General features: G+C 42.1%; 1 protein-coding gene across 11 annotated transcripts in view; it reads left to right on the top strand.

The window, feature by feature from the left end:
• si:ch211-285f17.1 (sickle tail protein homolog) overlaps positions 1-19,963 on the top strand; it is a 102,925-nt gene that overhangs the window by 39,508 nt on the left and 43,454 nt on the right. The window contains exon 1 of one of the 11 annotated variants that reach the window (XM_046372096.1): positions 1,806-2,104. The exons of 9 other annotated variants lie outside the window; for them this stretch is intronic. Coding sequence is in view for 1 of the 2 variants with exons in the window: in XM_046372095.1 (XP_046228051.1) it covers positions 19,528-19,576 (49 nt within the window). In the remaining variant the exon portion in view is untranslated. Of the gene's footprint in view, positions 1-1,805; positions 2,105-19,464; positions 19,577-19,963 lie in introns of those variants that run through there. One more of the 11 variants, XM_046372095.1, reaches the window with a different exon arrangement.

Here is a 19,963-nt window from a genome sequence, read left to right as displayed (position 1 = left end):
TTGGAGAGGAGAGAGGAAGAAACGAGTAGAGCGGATAAGAGGGCAGAAGAAAGAGGTTTAGTTTGTTCATTTCAAGCTTGGATTTACCACAGTAGCATCTGTTCAAGGATTACTTCAGTTTATTACAAATTGGGTCTTATTTTCATACTTTGGGCCATAATTTTGATCAGTAATAATAACATTGTACCCACTAAGTTGATGGTTGAGTGCTTGGAATGCAGCGTTGTTGTTGTTAAAAAGAAATCAGACAGGGAAAGAAATATACTACTCAGACTGTTATGCAATATTTAAAGGTGCACTTCACTCATTTTGCATATAAAGTTCAGTTTACTCATCATGAGATGTACTACTCAGCCTGTGAAAACAGTTGTTTAATGTCTTCTGTGGCTGTGGAGGGAGGACTCTAAAGTCAGTAAAATCAGGGTTATCTTGGGCTTGAAGGCCACAACTTTATAACAGGAAGTTTGTATTACATATTGGAAATGTGGAGTTTGGAAAATGAGGGTGTGTGGCAGGCTCGGAGGGTCCAATGAAAGATGCTATGAAGTTGCACTGTGGGAAATGTAGGATCCAGTGTTCTGGATTGACTCATAGTAGGTACTCATAATCTGCAGACTTTATGAAAGTAAATCACTGTAGTGCCCCTTTAACACATTTCCAGATTATTTAAACTTGTTTGGAAGGCAAAAAGAAAGTCAGTGCTGAAATTTTGTACACAAACTGCCTATTTTAAGCCTTGTTTCCATCTATGTTGTTCTTGTGCATGCAGTTTTGTGTGTGTGTCTATGTGTGTTCAGTTTTGGTTTTGATTAAGAAGAAAAATCTGTCTAAATTTGTCTGATTTTCTGACTATGTTTGTCCAATTCTTGTTTATTTTGTCTTGCTAACGTCACCATCATCTTGTACTTCTTTTAATGAGTACAATGTTATCATTATACAAGTAAAATGGTCGAAGTTGTAATAAATCAGAGTTATCCTTTAAGAAAGTAACACTTCCAGAAGAGATGTTAGCATTTTAATCCAATTTACACAATTTCACCTGAATTCCAAAAGCATTTGTCGGTTCTGCAAGCTTTATCTTGAAAGTAAAACATGTGTTTTAAGTTATTCCATCTGAATGTCTTCAGTTCGGTCTGAACTCTTTCACGACCCACAAAGTGTTACCTTCATGCGTTGATGGACCTGTTAACAGCACCAACAAAAGCTCAGTGTGCTGCTGTCAACCTGTCTCCCCCCACACGTCACATTTCACCTAGCTATCCTGCACCCCCACCTCACACCTCCACCCTTTTTATTTCACCCGAAAGTCTGGAAAAAGCTGGCCTGGTTTTGTTTGGTTGGCTTAGTGAGACAGCAAATGAGAGTCTGGGGTTGTGGGAGAGAGGGTTGAGGTGTCGTGGAGAAAACTTTTGGCAGACTATAGGAAAGGCGCCTTGTTTTGGAGACAGAGCTCGGAGGCTCTCTGGGGGCTACGATGGGCTGAGCCTCACTCTGGTTTGTAACAACAAGCTGTTGGATTTGGAGAGAAAGTTCCAGACACACCCCCCGACCCTTGCTAAACGCTGCCAGCCCCCTTTCCCTCCTGCCTGGAAAAGTGTATCTCTCTCAGTGAGACATTCAAGCAGGCAGCCCCCTCCATGTGTTTTTCTTCAGCCTACCAGCCTTGCTCCCATTCTCCGTCTTCAGCTTGCAGTTTGCTCCTACCTCACTCTCCTGCCTATTGATTGAGGAGAGACAGACTTCGGCTCGTGGTCAAGAGGGAACACACACACACACACACACACACACACATTGGAGCCCCCACCAAACAATGGTTGTTGGCTTCGGGAGAGGAGGGGGCGGATGGGGCAGCGGCAGTTCCTTGGATGGCCTGATTGGAGCATAAACAGCAGCCCAGGAAGTGCTGAAGTAAGAGAGAGAGTAGGAGAGAGGGAGGGAGAGCAGGGGAAGTGTGCAGATCTGCCGGGAGAGAGCAAAAAGTTTTGGGACTGCGATGGTGTTAGCGACGGCGTGTTAGTTCATTTGTGACACTCCAAGTTGTGTCCAAGACTTTGGCTTTATTTCCTGTTTGGACATACTATGCTTCAGAGAGCCTGAAAAAAAGGTGAGTAGCTGCCTCTTATGTAAGGACACAAACTCACACATAGATATGAACTTGCTCAGATGACTGCACAGATGCTCAGTCATATACCTGCGAGTATAAGCAGCACTCATTTTCTTCCCTGTCGCTTCCCTCTGTTGATTCAAACACATTTATTCTATTTATTAAGGCAAATATTGTTGCATGACTTCAGCAACGGCTTGTTGCGATTGCACGCAATGTCATTTTAAATTCCAGAGTGTTTTCGAACGGTCTTCAGCGTGGTGTTCTCACTGTGTGTGCTCTTTGGTTTCCCCTGGCTCTGAAAGCTGCTTGTTTTGCATATCTGTTTTTGTGGTGTCTTGAACTGCAGCCAGCCATTCAGTGTGTGAAGCAAGAAAAAGTGGACCATCTAATGTGTGTGTGGCTGTGTCTAATTAAGCTAATGGGGGGAATGAGTGGTGAGGGTCAGAGCAAGAGAGGCTGAACTTGAAAACACTGCGGTCACTTTCACAAAACACAGTCTGTTATATTAATCGTCACAGCTTCAGCCAGTATGCATCTCCCTTTCTAGATCGCAGAGGAATGATATCTGCGGTTGAAAGTAGCTGATGGGAGATCAGATTTATGGTAGATTTGTCCATGTATGGTGCTGTTTGCTCTCTGGATCAAATGGATTTCTAATTTCCCCGCTGAGGGGATGCTGCATTCCTCCTCTCAAAGTGAACATCAGTTTGAGTCTGCAACTATAAAAACACTACGATACTCGCATGTCACGTAAATGCATAGACAGAGCAGGAAAATGTAGTAAATAGTGACCTCTTTTTATCTGAGAGCTATGTCTATTAGTGACTTCTATTTCACTGCTTTGTCACCACACTGCAAATAAAGCTGCATTTTACTGTCTTAACAAGGCTATTTTCCTGTCTGGAGCTCTCCAGCACCACTGGAATTGCTTTAACTTTTTCCGCTGTTGACTAGATTTACATCTGGAGCAGACTGGCCTGCCCAAGCACAGACAAATGGCAAAATAAATTTCCAAAAAATATATATATTTCAAAATACATGTGAGGAACATCTCCATAACCCTAATTTTTACTAGTCAGGTGTTCAGTGACGGGTTTGATTTGTTGTGTCTTTTTCAACAATGAGTATATCAACTTGAGTTCCCTCGCTGGGAGGGAAGGTAAACAGGTCGAAGAGTCTCTGCCTCGTCAGAAAGACAAACGAGCTTGCACCCTTGCACCCCATCCAGAGCCCCCGAATCTCACCCTTCATCAATCGTTCTGGCACTTTGACAGCACTAGACTGTCTCTCACAAGTTTTCTCTGTGCTGTGCTGATGTAGCGTGTTGTCAGTTTTCTCACAAGACCAGAGGAAACTGTTATTAACTGGAAGGCAGTGTTTTGACTGCCAGTTTGATTCAGCCAGGATATTTATCTTCTAAGTGCTAGCATATGAGGCATGGTGATTTTGGCAGTGTTTTTACAAGCAAAGGCACACAGTAGCTCCTGACCATATGCCTCCATTTGTCTGATATCATTATGTGGTGCTAAGGCTACGTCTTGACCACTTGATTACCTGGCTGAACTACTCTCTTGCGTCACTATCCAGACTCAACAAATCATGTCTGGATCTGAGCAGAAGATCAAGCACTAACTTGGGCCATATGTATTAGTTGATGCCAATCTGGGCCTGCAGAGTTTGATGGCTGCCACGGGACATTGAGCTCTGTGGAAACACACCTGGGCCAGTGGCATGTGGCCAAGCAGCCAGGGGGGCAGGGGTGGGGGCCTAACCAGGTGTTTCTCCTGCAAGCTGTCTGCTCTGTCATCCCTCATTGGGCCCTGAGCCAACTTGTGCCACGTCTCATTGAGCTTCAGGGTTTGATCAAACCTCATTACAGCGCTTTCATTTCAGCTCCTATTTGTGGTTGAGTTATGGATATGATAAAACATTCCCACTGGATGAAGCTCTAACATGCGTCTTTTCTTGTTGGATTTTGTTTGTAATAAAGTAAAAATACAGTACAGAAGGATCTAAAATATATGTTAATGTAGATATTGTTCTTACTTCGAACAACATTAAAGGATGAGTTTAATCAAATGACACAAAGGATGCTAATTTTAGAATACATTGTCAACTGGTTTCATTTTTTTTTAGATGTTCTAATGTTTCAGTTAAGTCTATGAATTATCCAAAGTAACGGAGATACTGATTCTGGAAAGATGTGATGGAATTTTAAACATCATTCCAGTGATGGGACGTGTGAAACCTCTGGGAAGTTTCCAAGTTGTGGAACTCATACTAAGAATCTTTGGTCAAACTACTATTCTTCCATGACATTAATGAACCTTTGCGTTTGAGGTTTTCCTAAGAGACACCACTGCTGATTTCTTCAATTTCAACCAAGTTAGCTCCAAGCTGCTTCTTGGTTTTCAGCTTCATATCAATCCTGCTCTTCATTATAGAGTCACCTCACAGCTGTTGAGGACAGTAAAGTGTCCACTGCTGATATCAACTGTTTTGTGCAATGAGCTTAAAGATTTTGCCTGAGGCAAATCGTAGTCTCAATTAGCTGCGAGCAACTGATCTCATCCTCTAGGAAATTTTTTTCATATCTGCAGCTTAGATCAGAAACTGTGCTTATGGCCAAAAAAAGTTGAGCCAAATGGAGGTGGGGATGATTGGAAGGTATAATCAGGAAGAATCTCTATCACTTTAATTGACTTCTACTTGTTGTAAATTGACCTCATTTCGAGTCAAATCATTTTCTGTGTAACAGTTGAAGGTACTCTTTGAAAATCTCTTCTCTCTGTAATAAAAGTAAGAAAGTACAGTGTATCTTCCCACCCTTTGTAAGAACAGAAAATAAGCCATTTCTGTTATACACTTAGACGTGTTGAGCTCCTCTTGGATACAAGTGAAATGACTTTCTGTCTTAGTGTTAACCTTTGAATGACTTGTTCAGAAAATTGTGACCAACCAACAGGAAATGATTCAGTGAGGCAGTGATTTGTAGTTTAACTAATAATGATTCATTAGTGTCAGTTTTCTTACTTTTCCCTCTTTTCCGTGTCGTTGTTATGTGATATTCACACATTGGTCTGCATGGAAGAAGTGGAAGAAATCTAAAGCAGGAAAGTACAAATTTTGCTCCAAAGTCATCTCGGGATGTAAAAAACATCTGTCCTGCAGACTTTTAAAAAAGTTCTAAAAACGCATGATGATGTTGTGATGATGTTTGTTGTTTATTATGCAATGGTGGAGACTTAGTTAGACCTCAGCATTTGTTAGAGTCGTTACTGTTGGCTTTGCTGCAATGAGGATTATCCACTGAAGAAAATCATGATGTTGGTGGAGCTAATGGAATTTTTGCCAAGACATAAAATTAGATTCTTTTGCAGCCCCTGCTGAAAAGAGCATTTTGGAGAAGTCACTTTAAGTTACCTTACAAGAGGGTGGATCAACAGTAAAAGAGCAGCTGTAAAACATCTGGTGATTGGTTATTAAAGCATTTTTCTTTTAACCTCATTTATGGAAATTGCTCAAAGATCACACAGAAATTCAGAAGTCATTTTTTTCTTGACTCTTTACTTCCTCTTTACTTCCTCTCTACACTTCACTGACTCCACCTACTCAGCGAAGTCATTTGTTTGACCATCTCCTCTTTTTATAGCTATAATGGGTTGGGGAGGTGGGGGTGAGACAAATGTTCTCCACCCACAGGCTCGGATGGAGGTGGGAGAAGCTCAAGCAGTCACTGCTCTGACACTCTTCAGTCGCCATTACCCCCCAGTCTTTTCTCCCAGTGTAAACATCCCTGCGCTTCTCCCATCTGTCTACTTCTTTAAGATTTGGTTTGACATGGTGCCTCCCACAGCACACAGTAACATAGCAGACGTGTGTTTGTTCAGTGACAGACAGACTCTGCGTACACGTAAACCGGAGTTGCACGTTTTTGTCCAATTGACTTTACCGCCCCGGTAATGATCATTTGTCTCTGCAAATCTACAAATGCCCTTGTGTGTCAACCCTGTAAAAAATGAAAGTGTGTAAAGCACTCAAGGTTTTTCTGTCCCCATCAAGATATGTTAATTAAGAAAAGTCTGGATTTGAGTATTAAAACTGCCTAATTCCAATAAATATGGATGTGACTTCTTTCCTGAGCCCAGTTTAACAACCTGTTATGTCTTTCCCTTGTTCCTTAGATGTTAGCTTTTCTATGTTCCCTATCAACCAAATTGACCATTTGCTAATGAGTCTTCATCGTGACATGATTTCATAATTATTCCTCTGTCTGGCATACACTTTCATTCAGCCATGGTTTGAGATTATAAAACTTCTCTCTCTAAAAACATTCTGTAAAGCCTGTGACACACAGGATGTTTTTGTTAAGCCTGAATATTCTAGGAACAGCAGGTACCTGAGCTCTGGAGTTGGAGGTTTTGAGGAAACCTGTCTTCTACTTGTACATGTCCTGTTTTGGTCTGTTTAAAGAACTCCTTCCTGCTCTGACTGATAATAGACAAGACCATGTAAATACTGGAAAGAGTCCAGACCATTTCAGGCAAAATGTAATGATATACAAGGAGAGTAGCTATTTTTGCAGCGTGTGTGGATACGTGAAGGCACAGAGTCTGTTTACTCTAAGGGCTTTATTCAAGCACTAGTAGGATTATACAAGTGCAACACCTCACCTTAACTTCAAATCCGCACTGCAGTTGATAACAGATTTGGTCATATGTGATAGCTACAGTTTTGGTGGCAGTGAAGTTTGTAACTTGAATACTAATTCCTAAGCCGTTTTTAGCCACGCTAGCTGCATGAGTGTGCGGATGAAAATGCGGCTCCGTCAGTGGATCAGTCAACCACTTTGGTTGAGACTGATATATCTAAACTTTTGAATGGTTTTGCATTCATGGCCCCCAGAGGATGAAGAAGAAGGAGACTCCAGTGATGCCCTGAGTTTTCCTCCTGACACAGTACGGCTGATATTTTTTGGTTGATTTAAGACCAGCGGGTTGATTGTTGTGATTCAGGGTCAAAGTGTTGGATGAATTACTCTGACTTTTCATCAAGCGCTCTCATCAGAACAAATTCAGTTTTCCCAATGCTTGGAGTTCTCTACCTAGCGTTTATTTTATTTCTTTGCAACGGCCATTACAGCCTCACAAAGCCACCAGAATGACAGAAGACTCTGGCAGAGCGTTATTAGAGGATAAGACTGGCAATATTCTGTATTTTTCTGAACAAATCTCATGAAAATACTAAAGCAAACAGCAATCTCTCAGTACTTTATAACTTACCAAGCCCATTCTTTCCACTTTAAAAACTGTCCATGAATATGTTTGGCTATGACACAGAGGAATACGCTAGACTTTGACCACATAGGCAATCAATTTTTTTTTTGTTTAGTTATATCATTACTTTTGGCTTTTTCATTCGATTCGTTGACAATGAGAAAACTTGACAATAACTCCAGTCGCGATATTCAATCATGTACGTTTTTTTTTAAAAAACCTTTCTTTTTTCATCTGTTCATCTTCTGGTCCAGACTGCACTCCTGTGCCAGCAAGCTATTCTACCTCAGACTCCCTTCTGTCTAATGAAAGCTCTCTTGTAAAACCTGACATTTTCAGTGTTAGAGGAGGGGACTTTTACCTTTCTACTTCACCTCAGTATTATGCATATGATTCAATAGTGATCCCATTGTTAATAAAAATTAAATATGTCCCCATGCAGTGTGAAAATATTTTAGCAGTCTTTATTGCTGGAAATCATAAGCCGACTTTTTCCATTTTAGCCTGCCCAGCAGTGACGGGGTTATCGTCTGAGTTTTTAGCTTAAAAGTTCACAAGACATGTTAAGAAACATATTTTAAAGTCTTTATAGATAATATCAGTATTATGCGGCAGTCTTACGGTTTACCAGTCTGTCATTACACATCCCGTAAATGAAGGAAAACTATGTCTAGTAATTGGTTTGCTTAGAGTTTCCATTTCCTCAACATCCAACTACCTTAAAATTCAAGGCCACAGAACATTCCACGAAGTTCTGAACATTTCCAATAGTTTATATAATGGGAGGAAGAGGGGAAACAGCCTCTTAACTCACACATTCACCCACACAGCAACACACAGTTCCTTGCTCTGCATCCTTTATCACCTTTTCTTAGCACTTTGTTTCGAAGTTTCCTTCCCGTCTGGTTTTCCTTTCGCAAGAGTGTGTATCCTCCCCGGCAGCAGCACAACAATACCCTGCTTCATTTCAGCTCTCTAAGATCTGAGGCTGCTGGAGCCAATGGACTGCTAGGCACATGCTAAAGCCATTAGGTGGTGGATGACGGCGGTTAGCCACAGAGGCATCACAAAATAACCATCTCACTACGTACAGTAATGAAGCCGAGGGAAGGAACGGGATACTGAATCAGCTATCTGCATGTGTGCATGTGCAGCTGTGTTTAAATGTGACACCTCGTCTGTCCAACCATCAGTCTGCCAATCATAAAAGACTTGTCCACATATTTAGAAATCATTTCATATTACGGCGTGTTAATTCAGCCAAATGCTGCTATCTGCTCAGGCAGACAGATCCGAGCCATGGTTGAGGGAGCCTTTTATTATTAGACTCAGAACACATCCCATTTGGTCTCTCAGTCAAGCTCAGACAGTTTGATGAAGGAGACTCTGTGGAGCTGGAGAATGACTTAATTACAGTCCCTATCTCAATCTGAATTTACTGGGAGTGCATCTATAATGTATGTCTTACTTTTATCAGTGTGCCTCAATTAGAGTCGACCAATAATCGTGACCGAACTACCAAGGTGAGTCTCTCTGCAGATGTGCAGCATGGCTTTATATGAATCGTTGGAAAGCAGGGTTGTAACTGAGGAATGTTTTCATCTGTATTATGTTTTACATTGTTCTAATGCTTGAACAGGCTATAATGTCAAAAGTTAGGATAAATGGCCATTAAAATGTAGTTAAACCTCTTACCTACCTGCACTGAAGCCTGCAATTTTAAGGCACAGAAAAAAAAGCAATTAGCTAAAAGAAGCTAGTCACCTAGTCAGGTGATGATTCTCTGTTGAAAATCCTGAACTGAACTGCCTGATTTTGTCTGACCAAAATAAAACATTCTTAATTTGCAAATATTCAGTACGCTTCTGCAAACCCAAGTGTTACATATTTTGTTCTACTTATGACACACATGTGCTGTTAAATAAGCTAGTTATCCCTTGTAGAACCAGAGGATGTTTGTCTTTTTACCATATTCTGCTGTATTTGCATTAATTTTGTTTTTGTATTTGTTGTAAACTCTGAATCAAAAATGTATCTGTGACACCAACGGAAAAATCTTCCCTCGGTGCTCTTGCAGAAATGAGCAATAGCTTTTCTTTGGACCATTAACAAGTATAGATTCTATGTAGCAGCTGCATACTTCACACTCAATGACAGCACTTAGTGTGAGTGTCAGTTCTCTAATTTCTCAAATTGTGTCCTTTTAAGGGTCTGCGATGCACCGCAGTGGCTGCTCTCCGAGTTTGCAGCATGTACAGTATCATTTCCATGGGGGTTATGTGTAACACAGTATGGCCCAGTAAGCTGGATTCTGTGCTGCTTTGATCAGGGTAGAGTCCCCCTCTCTAATCCGCTTGAGCTCTGGATGTTTGCTCAGGACACACACACACACATTTGCAAATTGTGATTAAAAAACAGCTGTGAAGGCCTTGCCAAAAAGATGAAATGGCCTGAGTAAATCAGATGGGAACAAACTGACATAACACTCCAATACAGCGTGCTTACATCTAACTATGCCGTGACACTTCCTGTGAGTTAAAAGGTTGTATCTGTGGTGGAGGCTGTCCAACTAAACTCTGTCTTGTAGTTTTATCTGTCCATGCATTTATGTAAGCGTACAGAGCAGTTATAACTACAGTTTAATGATGTCATGCCCACCTGGGTTTTCATGTCATTGCTCACACTTTGTAGGAGGAAAAAAAAAGCAGCCATGATCTCTGATCCATATTTTAATTAGAGCTGCAGGACACAGACAGGATTAGGAAATGTAAATGCTCTCCTTCTGTCATTTCTCCTTGTCTTTTTCAGGAGACATTTAAAAGCCCTTAATAGCTCTGGGCTTAACTGCAAATCTCTGTGCCCTGTATTTGAACGCTAATAAACAGGTGGGAAGGGATTTTTATCTGGATGCAGCTGATGAGCAGAAAGGGCATAATGAAGCGATGGAGAGAGGAATGGGAGAGAAGAAGCAGGAGGAGGGAAGAGATGAAGAAAGAAAGAAAGAAGGGGTGCTACTTGAGTGCTTGTCATGGCCCTCCCTGCATTACATCACTGAGATGCTTCAGCACTGATGACATCGTCGGACTGGGAGGGGGACTGGCCCTGGGGATGATGTCATTCAGAACCAATCACAGAAGTCTAAGGCCCGGTAGAGTCTGGCGAGCTCCTGAGACTGAAAGAGTAAGGGCTCTGAAAATGTCTTTCCCTCCTCTTAAATTGTGGAGCCGTTGTGTCTTGTGTGCTTTTTCCTGAGGTTATTTTTAGACTTGTGTTAAAACAAATATATTTCAGACCTGTTCCTGGCTCTGCCACAGAGCAAAGGGTAAGCACGGTTGACTCTCCCAAACCCGAGAGAGCTTTATAAATCCAGCCCAAAGGGAATTAGCATTTAACTAACTTAACAGCACATGAAGGAACGGCTTTGTGTCTGTCCACATGAATAGTCTCTGCTTTACTGTGTTTGGTATGGACCATGCAGTGCTAAGCTTCCATTTCAAGCCAGGCAGGCCCTGCTAGTGGGAAGTTTTAAATTTGCTTTGACTGTTGTCTTCAAGGACTGTAATCGTGGCCTTTTTCCTCACTTTGCACAGCTAAAATATCAGTGCTATGCACGTGTAATACAATCTTAAAAAATGTGACCTCGGTGCTAAGCAAACTGTGAATATTCTATATGGGCCCTTATTCAGGGAGCTGGTAGACATTCATTATAGGCGAACACATTAAACCTGTGATTTTTCATTTGCAAGACAGTTACAGTTAATATAACAGTATTGATTAGAGTAGCTGTAAAGCTGAGACTGTAGTTACAACTTGCCTGTTGCATCACCTCTTAAATTTTTATAGTACAGGCTGTTAAATTGGCCCGCTGTGCTGCAAGAGAGCCCTTAGAACCTCCTCTGCCATCCATAGACCCTGCGACCTGATCCCTGTCTGGATGTGCATTATGGCCTCACTGTGGTGAAACTATTAAACTTTGCAGGCCCTCCCTTTTTCTTCTCTCCCATGGGAAAACTGCAACATTTCCATTGCTGCAACCACAGTATAATAAAGCTTGTGTTGTTTCTTTTCTTGCTGCTACCTCAAGTTAATCACCTGCATTCTTGTGATCTTATGAGAAATCTCTTCTGAAAAATATTGACATACCCATACAAACCATTTTTGTCTTTTAAGCGAACTACAGATCAGTCACATTGCCGCTTTCAAACACAAACAACTGAGGGGAAAGAGTGCACTCAGCCTACGCTGTTGTAGTTTATGAACGCTTTTATTTGTTACAGCATTTTCTCTCTTCCTCTGAAAAGGGCTGGCCAAGCTGGTCTGCAAAACCTTCCAGGCCCTTCTGCTCCACAAAGCCTTAAGCTTGGACACCCCCACCACACACACACAAAGCATACATGGGCAGCACACAGCAGGTTCCACAGATAAAGACTGGGACAGAGGCACCAGTGTCTCCAGGATTCCCAAAGTGACACCCCCCCCCCCCCCAACACACACACACACACTCCCCACCCCCATTGCACATCCCTCCACCACCTGCATCACCTATCAGCTCCAGCAACATTCACCTCTCCAAAGCAGGCTGGAGCCACCCAGCTTCATCAGCTCTCTAACACACTCAGGTGTGAACACTTAGCTGTGTCTGCTTAGAGAATATATTAGTTAGTTATGATGTGTTTGAGTTTGGCGCATTTTAAAAATAATACATAAATATAATAAAAAAGACAGCTTTATTATTTAGTTTAATACTGTGTGACAAATGCTGATTTGGTTTTATTTGGTTTAGCCACACCTTTCATTTTCATTGCATTCCTGAGCTGTCGGGTTGTAATGAGCTTTAACTTCACGCTGGTTATGCTGCGCTAGCAGAGGAAACGGGATGAGGATGAGGGGAAGAGATGCGCAGTGCAGAGGAGAAAGTGAGGAACACATGATTGACTGGCTGGCAAGTTCGGGCCCTAAGCTGCTTATCACTGTGAGGAGAGTCAATTGCAGCGCAATCACTTTTTAATAAACTTGTGAGGGAGCAGGCATATTGAAAGACATATTTAAATGGAAGCCATGTGCAGGCTGAATGCATAGTTAACTAGCTGCGGCAAAAGCAGCTAAAGTTTCTTTAATTTGCTTAGGACACTTCTTTGATATCTCTAGTGTGCCTTCCTGCACATCTGACTTAAAATGTGTCCTAATCCATCTGAATATCACCTGTTTGTGCAGCGTGAGCCCTATCATTTATTTACTGCTCGTACATGTGCCATGCTTATGTGCCCGTGTGTGTGTTTTTGTATATCTGTTGATACTGCAAGTGCATTTCTGCTGTGTGCACTTGTTTTGCATTTGTTGACACAGAAAACTTGTCAGAATAGATGAGAGATAGCTTATCAACAAGCACACAGTCGGAGAGAGGCCGGCCTGAGAATTCAACATTTTCATGCCTGTTGCAATACTTAGGCAACATTCTGCAGGCTGATGGACAGTGTGCAGTAAAACTCTGGCGGCGGAGCAGATGTCCACAGTGAAATTACCATCACATGGCCCCAGTTCAGCATAGAGATGATGGAGCCCCAGACAGCTGCAAAAGAAAGAGAAAAGGGGGCAGAAAAGTCAGCTGTTATTATGTCCACCTTGCAGTAACTTACTGAAGTCTACAGACCCTTGGCAGCCCTGCGTAAAGGTTATAATGTTCAGTGTTGATTCAGCTCCTATATTTAAGCATAATGTAACAACTACCATATTGAAAGGCAGCTATCAAATGGGCACCAGTATCAAGCATTTTCAAATGATATGCAGCCGTAGTCACACTTGGCAGGCAACAGTTGAGTCACTCACACTGGGGATTTGGTGTGATTACATTAACTGCACAACATTAACTCCCTTTATCCAAGGAGAGAGCTGAGGCTGGATCTCTTCAGGAGAATCTGGTCCTCCAGAGTTCTAAATGTGGAAATTTGAATCCACCTGAATCCAAATCCAAAAAAAAAAGGACACAAAGCCAGTAACAAATGCGTGTATGTAATTCACATGAGAAACAAAAAATTCTTATGTGGGAATTTTTATTCATATGTGGGGGAAAAAAATACTCACTGGTCAAACTTTTAGTTCAGTCACATGAGGAAAAATGTGTGAAAGTGTGGAATACACATGTGACGAAGAAAATTTCATGTTACTTCACAGACCATAACTTTTCCACATGTGAAAATTCTAATCCACATGTGAAAAAAGCCAATCACTTTTGAAAACATCCGGTTCACACGAAGGCAAATCCGAAAAGTGACATTTTCTTCCTTCTTCCTTCTTCTGTGGCTCCTGGGTGGATGTCCTCCTCCCAGCTGCAGCTGTACTCACCATCTCTCCCTTCCTTCCCCTCAGGACACCACCAGCCTCACTGGTGGCCTGGAAACGGTTGTCACGGCAGACCAGCAGACAGCTGAGCCGGTGGCTAGATTGACTTACACCTACTCTGGCCACGAGTTAATGAAGTGTGCACATTGCTGGGGTTTACTGGCAAACACATGTGCACACACACACACGCACACACATAACTGCACACAGAGACCCACTAACAAACACAACGGTTCATTAAGCAGCACTTAGTGTCTCAGTTAATAAATGACAAACGAAATATTCTAGGGCTTATTTCCTTGCACACACAAATGCGCTCTCTTCTTCTTATTTTCTCTCTCTCACACACACTCACATCCACAGGCACACACTGTATAATTTCCTCCTGATCACTGCGCAACATACCTGGTCCATGTTCAGCAGCACCCCCTGGTGTGATGAAAATGCAGTGCATCTCAAAAGTAAGCAAGAACTTATTTAGTATAAAGTCAGCAATAACCACTTTTTTTTTGTTGCTTCATATTGATCCAGTGTCGATGTGTGTTCGAGAGGGGTTGCAGACAGACACGGCGTTTGTGCTGATGAGTGGAGCTGGCCAATAAACAGCACTGTTTGTTTGAGTTGTCCTCTGGCTGTCTTAGAGGGAAGTATCACAGCTAAGCCTGCTCCACTGGCAGCTCATCTCTCGACTCCTTTCCACTGGTTTGCTTTGTTTGTCGTTCAACGGCAAGCGAAAGAAGGAGGGGAAGGAGGGATGAGGCAGAGAAGACCAAGAGCAAAGTGACTGATTTGTAGACATGTGAATAGTGGTTCTGTTGAGGATTTAAGTATTATTTACTTTCACATTGACAGTGAAACAGCCTTATTCAAAGGCTCTGTTTATTCCAAAGACTTGAGTTAAACTTTACTTGAAGTTGTACTCCTTTCAGTAGGAAGGGGATTAAGTTTTCACTTGAGTTAAAGATCTACAAGTCTCACCCACTCAGGATAAGCAATTCCTCTCTGAGGTAAAGCAGCAGTAAAATCAATTTGACATGCCTCACTGAGTCCGGCTAGAATAGGTAGTGTTGCTCGAATATGCTGGCAGTCTCCTGTCTGACTGATACATTTTTAACATTTATTTTGCAATGTTAATCTGTCACGATCTCCTCTCCTGTGTAGCTGTTTTGATATCGCATTCTTTCACCCCACCGCTGCTACTATTCCCAACGCTGACACCCATGCTCACACACCAAACCGCATGTCTGTAACTCATATCTTTTGGACCACTGCCTGTCAGGTTGGTAGTCCCGTCTGTTTATAAGGCTTCAGCAGAGCGGAAAGTCTGGACAGGCCTGTGTATCTGACCACACACATATTCTTACTGTACATATTCATGCACACACACGTATATTAACTGAAAGGTGCGGTGCAGTCGGTGTATGTACCACAGAGGCCTGGGTGCCAGCAAGACTGAGATGAGACAGATGTTGCGGTGGTCTTAGCCAGCAGGGTGGGGGACCAGTGTTCATTAACAGTGACACAGCAAGCAGGGAGATGCCTCATTAGGTGAGAGATAGCAGGGAGAATAGAAGGGAAAGATAGACAGAGGGATGGCAAGGAAGAATAGAATATGAAAAATAAAAAAAATGAGAAGCAAAGGAAATTCCAGTCATGTGCTGAGGAGTCAGAAGAGCAACAAACTTCAGGAGAGCAGTCTGATATCTGCAATCTCACTGACTTTTTTAAGCCACTAATGAGATTTCATTTGTCAGCTTCATATGTATAATTCATGTGTGTTTTACTTGATGATATGTTATTCCTGAAGGAGCAGACAACACGTTTTAATGGGAAGAACAGCCAGAGAGAAGACAGCTGAGAAACAATGGGATGTGCTGTATGTGCTGCAGTTTACAGTGCGATGGTGTCAGTGTCCCAAATGCTAAGGGTGAATGCTCTCACAGTACACGCGAGCATTGACTTCACTCTCGAATCAACGGGTCACATAAACATACAGGGAGGAGAAGGAGTGGAAAGAATAAAGACGATGAATGAGAAAAACCAAAAACAGAAAACAAGCACTGCTCAAGTTAAAACCTCCTGAAAACCTGATCTGTGCTAATATAGACAGCCCATTATTCTCAAGGAATTGTGACTCTTACAGGCCATTGAGCCACCCAAATCAAAATAGAGCAGCACTGATAGCACCACAGCCTATTGGAGGAACTTGGGAGCAAAGGTTACCTCACTGACAACAGTCTCTCTGATTGGTGGATTTCATATGTGGACAATTTTCTTTGGCAGCAAAGCCTTAGGCTAAACTAGAAATGAAAGGTTTCTTTTTCCCCCTTCTTTTCATAAGGAATGACTTTCACACAAGGTCTGTTTTTCCCATTGTGTGAAAAATTCAAAAGTGTTGACATGCCTGGAAATTGTAGTTTTTTTATGACTTGAACATGCAAAGTAGTGAAACAGATACCCAAATAGGAAGTTAGTCCTTTCCTGCACAGAAGCACCAGCGCATGAATGTGTGTGTGTGTGTGTGTGTGTGTGTGTGTGTTTGGTGAGAAAAATGCAGCTGGACCAGGTGTGAAAAAAGTACGGGAGCGTTTTCGAAAACTGGTATCAGTTGCAATCAGTGACGAGTTGGTGTAGAAGTCAGCTCCTTTTTCTGTGGGCTTTGAGTGTCGCAGGCTCTCTCACATTAGCGTTCTACTGTAGCTGAGCGGGGTCAGTGTGCAGCGCTGGCTGTGGGCGGAAGAAAGTAACACGATAAGTGAAGGGCATGGAATCAGGTGGTCTCGTGTCTGACACAGGAAGGCTGACTGATCGGAAAACAAAGCTTCCTTAGACCACAGGATGCACAGGAGTGGGAAAATATTCCCACAGTTTTTACAAGCCACCATTCTAGTGTTTGGTCTTAAAATATAGATTTCTTTACTCTGAGCCTAACATCATCATGCTAATATGCTTATGATGACACTGATGCTGATATTAGCAGGTACCTTCTCACTGTGAGGAGACGGTGCTAATAACTGCACCATCACGCTGCTCTGATTCAAAACCACAAATGAATCATTAGGATTCATTGTCTGGCAAACATGAATGAATGTGCAAAATTCCAAGGGGATCTAACATTTGTGGAAATATTTTAGTCTGGACCAAAGTGGTAGACAACCTAAAGACCACCGGGACAGCATGGCTAAAAATCTTTTAACAGGTCATTATTATTTCCAACCAGATTTTACGTCTCAGTAACAGTCCAGATGACTTGTTAAATTGGATATTATTGCAGTGTATTAGTAGCTTAATTTATTCTAATCATATTTAAATAAGATCCTTTTTGTACACAAGGCTCAGTTCCGCATGAACGGATCATCTGATATCCGACTCTGATAACTTTTACATAATAAAAAACAGCGTCAGAAATTCAAAAGTGGACCAGTGCTGTCATGTGTACCCTGTGCATGGCTTCAGGGTACTGCTATGTGAGCCATGCTTTTATTGCACACAACAGGGCTTTGTATCTAACTGCACAGTTATGGGACAGTAATAGTAGGGGAGAGTGGGAGGGCACACAGGGATACATTCCTCCATAAATAAGTGACAACCAGAGACTAACTGCAAACAGCAGGAGGCCTTGCTCCTCATAAGAGCCTGGTATTTGTGGGCAAGTGTTTAATGTTGTCCTCCTTTCAACTGAGAGAAGGGACCATCATTTACTCAACACTGGCAGCTGTGAAAGAGAAGGCGACATTCTTGAGCTACTGGAGCGAGATACAATTCACTTGCAGATCCCTTGTGACACTTTGCAAGAAGGAGGTCATATTTTGGCCTGGAATGCTGACAGTAAAAGTACCACGAGGCAGGTTGTTCAGATCACAGGATGTAATTGTTGGTTCGAAAGAAATGCTTTAATTATGACTTTGTGTTGGCAAAGGCTGACCTGTCGGTTGGCTGGTGGTGATAAAGTGTGTGTCATTGTACCGACCCTGTAACTGCAATGACTAAGATGAAAACTGAAGAATTTCACGGGCATTCCTTCAGATTTCAGTTCATATTTGACAATCTTTAAGTGGATTATATATAATCCAAAGTCACAGCATATATGACAGCATTTTTTTTTTTTTGCCTTGTGTCTGTTTCTAAAATGTAAGGACAGTTGTAAATCTGCCAAATGACTGGGCACAAAAAACAGTAAAATATTGTTTTAGGTGGATTGGGTTCATTTTGTTGTATTCTTTGTTACCACTCAGTATATCACAATATAGATCATAATATTGGTATTTACAAAGAATTTTTCTGTGGTGTTTTATAACACAGGGATTCAGCTGAAATTGAACATTAAGTAAGCCTTGCTTCTGGACTATTTTGTTTGCTTTCAGCAATTACAAAGTGAAAAATCTATCAGACAAGCATAAAATACCATTTTTATTATGCTATAGCTGTTTCTCTCACCATCTGCATTGCTGAATGCAACATGTTCAAGCCTGTTCTCTAGAGGCTGTTGCACATAAATCTGGGAAACCGAAAATTACTGATATATGCAGAAGCAGATGAGGCAGCTTGTGGTAAAGTTTGTACACCAAAAAAAAGAGGAAATTACTACATTTCTTTGCAAAACAACTCTTGGAATTGAATGAACACTATGGATACACTATAGACAGACCATAGCATGAAGCTCACTCTGTTCCACAGTATAGTTAAATGATGTGACCCCTGTCTATCGGCCTGCTGACTGTCGGCCTGTTGTGGCAAAGTGCGGGAGCATGTGATCAAGTGAAAACAGACAGAAAGTGGGTGGAAGCAAGACTTGTCGCCATATGTTAGACATTATCGGTCAGCTGCTGCATTGTGCTTGTTCATGCGTGCTCTCCACTACTTTCAATTACATGGCCCACAAACTAGGCCATTGATCCCCTCACGTTTTCCTGTTAAGGTCAGTTTTTCCTTCTCCTTGCATACTTACATCAGGTCACTTGCATCAGCAGGTGCAAAGAAATGATCTCATGCAGATTTGCAGCCCACCTTCCCCTCTATCTTTTGCATAAACACTCATCTATAGACATGTTGACATCTTTGCACAATATGTAAAGCTGGTGAGCATGTTTGCTGTAAGGCTGTAAGGCAAACAGAATAGTGTTGCTTTTCATAAACCCCAGAGTAGCAGCAAACACAAAGACTTTGTTGTCTCCCGTGAGGTTCCTAATTGGAAACAACATTGCCCGCAGGACTGACGCTCGTCTTAGTCTGTCGTGTTGATCAGATAACTCGATCACATATTAGCTGTCTGCCATGCGCTGAGAGCAGTTTGGATGTGGCTCAGAAGTAGGTTATGACACATTTGGATGCACGGTGGGCCCCTCTGCTGAGACAGAGTTAAACAAGAGACAGCTTGCAGACGGAGTCGTGATAAACAACAGACTGTGCCTGCTTGTGCATCAGACACCTATTAGTCTCAAGGTCCAGTTTTAAGAGGAAATAATGTTTTTTTTCCGCTCTTTTCTTTTGCAAAGCTCTATACACTTCGTCTTTCTCACAACACATTTACTTTCAGTCCAGTACTGCTCATTGGTAGCAGAAGAGCTTTTAGCCCGAGGGTGAGGGGCTATTCGCTGTGTGTCCTGGAATGCAGTTGACTTTCTAAATCCCCACAAGTCTATCCTGGGGCTGTGGGGCAGGGCCTATCTCAAGCCCCCTTTTCCACGTGAGCCACGTCTGGAATCCCTAAGCAAGCAGTTAGCAGTTTCTCCCAGCCTCACTCTTTCACCGTCACCCTTTCTCTGTGTGGTTGTGTGTGTGTTTGTGCGCTGATCCCAAAGTGTAATGGAGGAGGATATAGCAGATGAAGACAAAGATTGTTCTCTTGGGGAAGGTAATGAGCTTTCTGACATGCCACCCACAAATGAATTCAGATTGTTTGGAGGTTTGAGTCTATTTTGTCTGCTGAGTGCAATTTGGTGAGCAGTGGGGAAACTGTTTAGGAGTTAAAAATAGGATTGGAAGTACATGAGACTACTGCGGCTGTGAACTTGAGTAGAGTGGGGGTATCGGGCTGATGGTGCTGCCGGTGACAGGGCTTGATGGTGACGCACTACTCCATAGTGTTTCTCAAAAGTGTTGTATTTTCTTCAAAATGTCTGCAAGTGAATATTAAAAAACAGTCAACAGATGCAGATTGAAAGACAGGAAGGAGAAAGCTTGTGGGAAAACAAATAGAAGTAGAATTATTGCAGCTACTAAGTTTTTTCTGTCCTGAGTT

This window comes from Scatophagus argus, chromosome 18 (genome assembly GCF_020382885.2).
Source record: "Scatophagus argus isolate fScaArg1 chromosome 18, fScaArg1.pri, whole genome shotgun sequence".
NCBI lineage: Eukaryota > Metazoa > Chordata > Actinopteri > Scatophagidae > Scatophagus > Scatophagus argus.
This window is presented reverse-complemented; position numbering and strand designations above follow the sequence as displayed.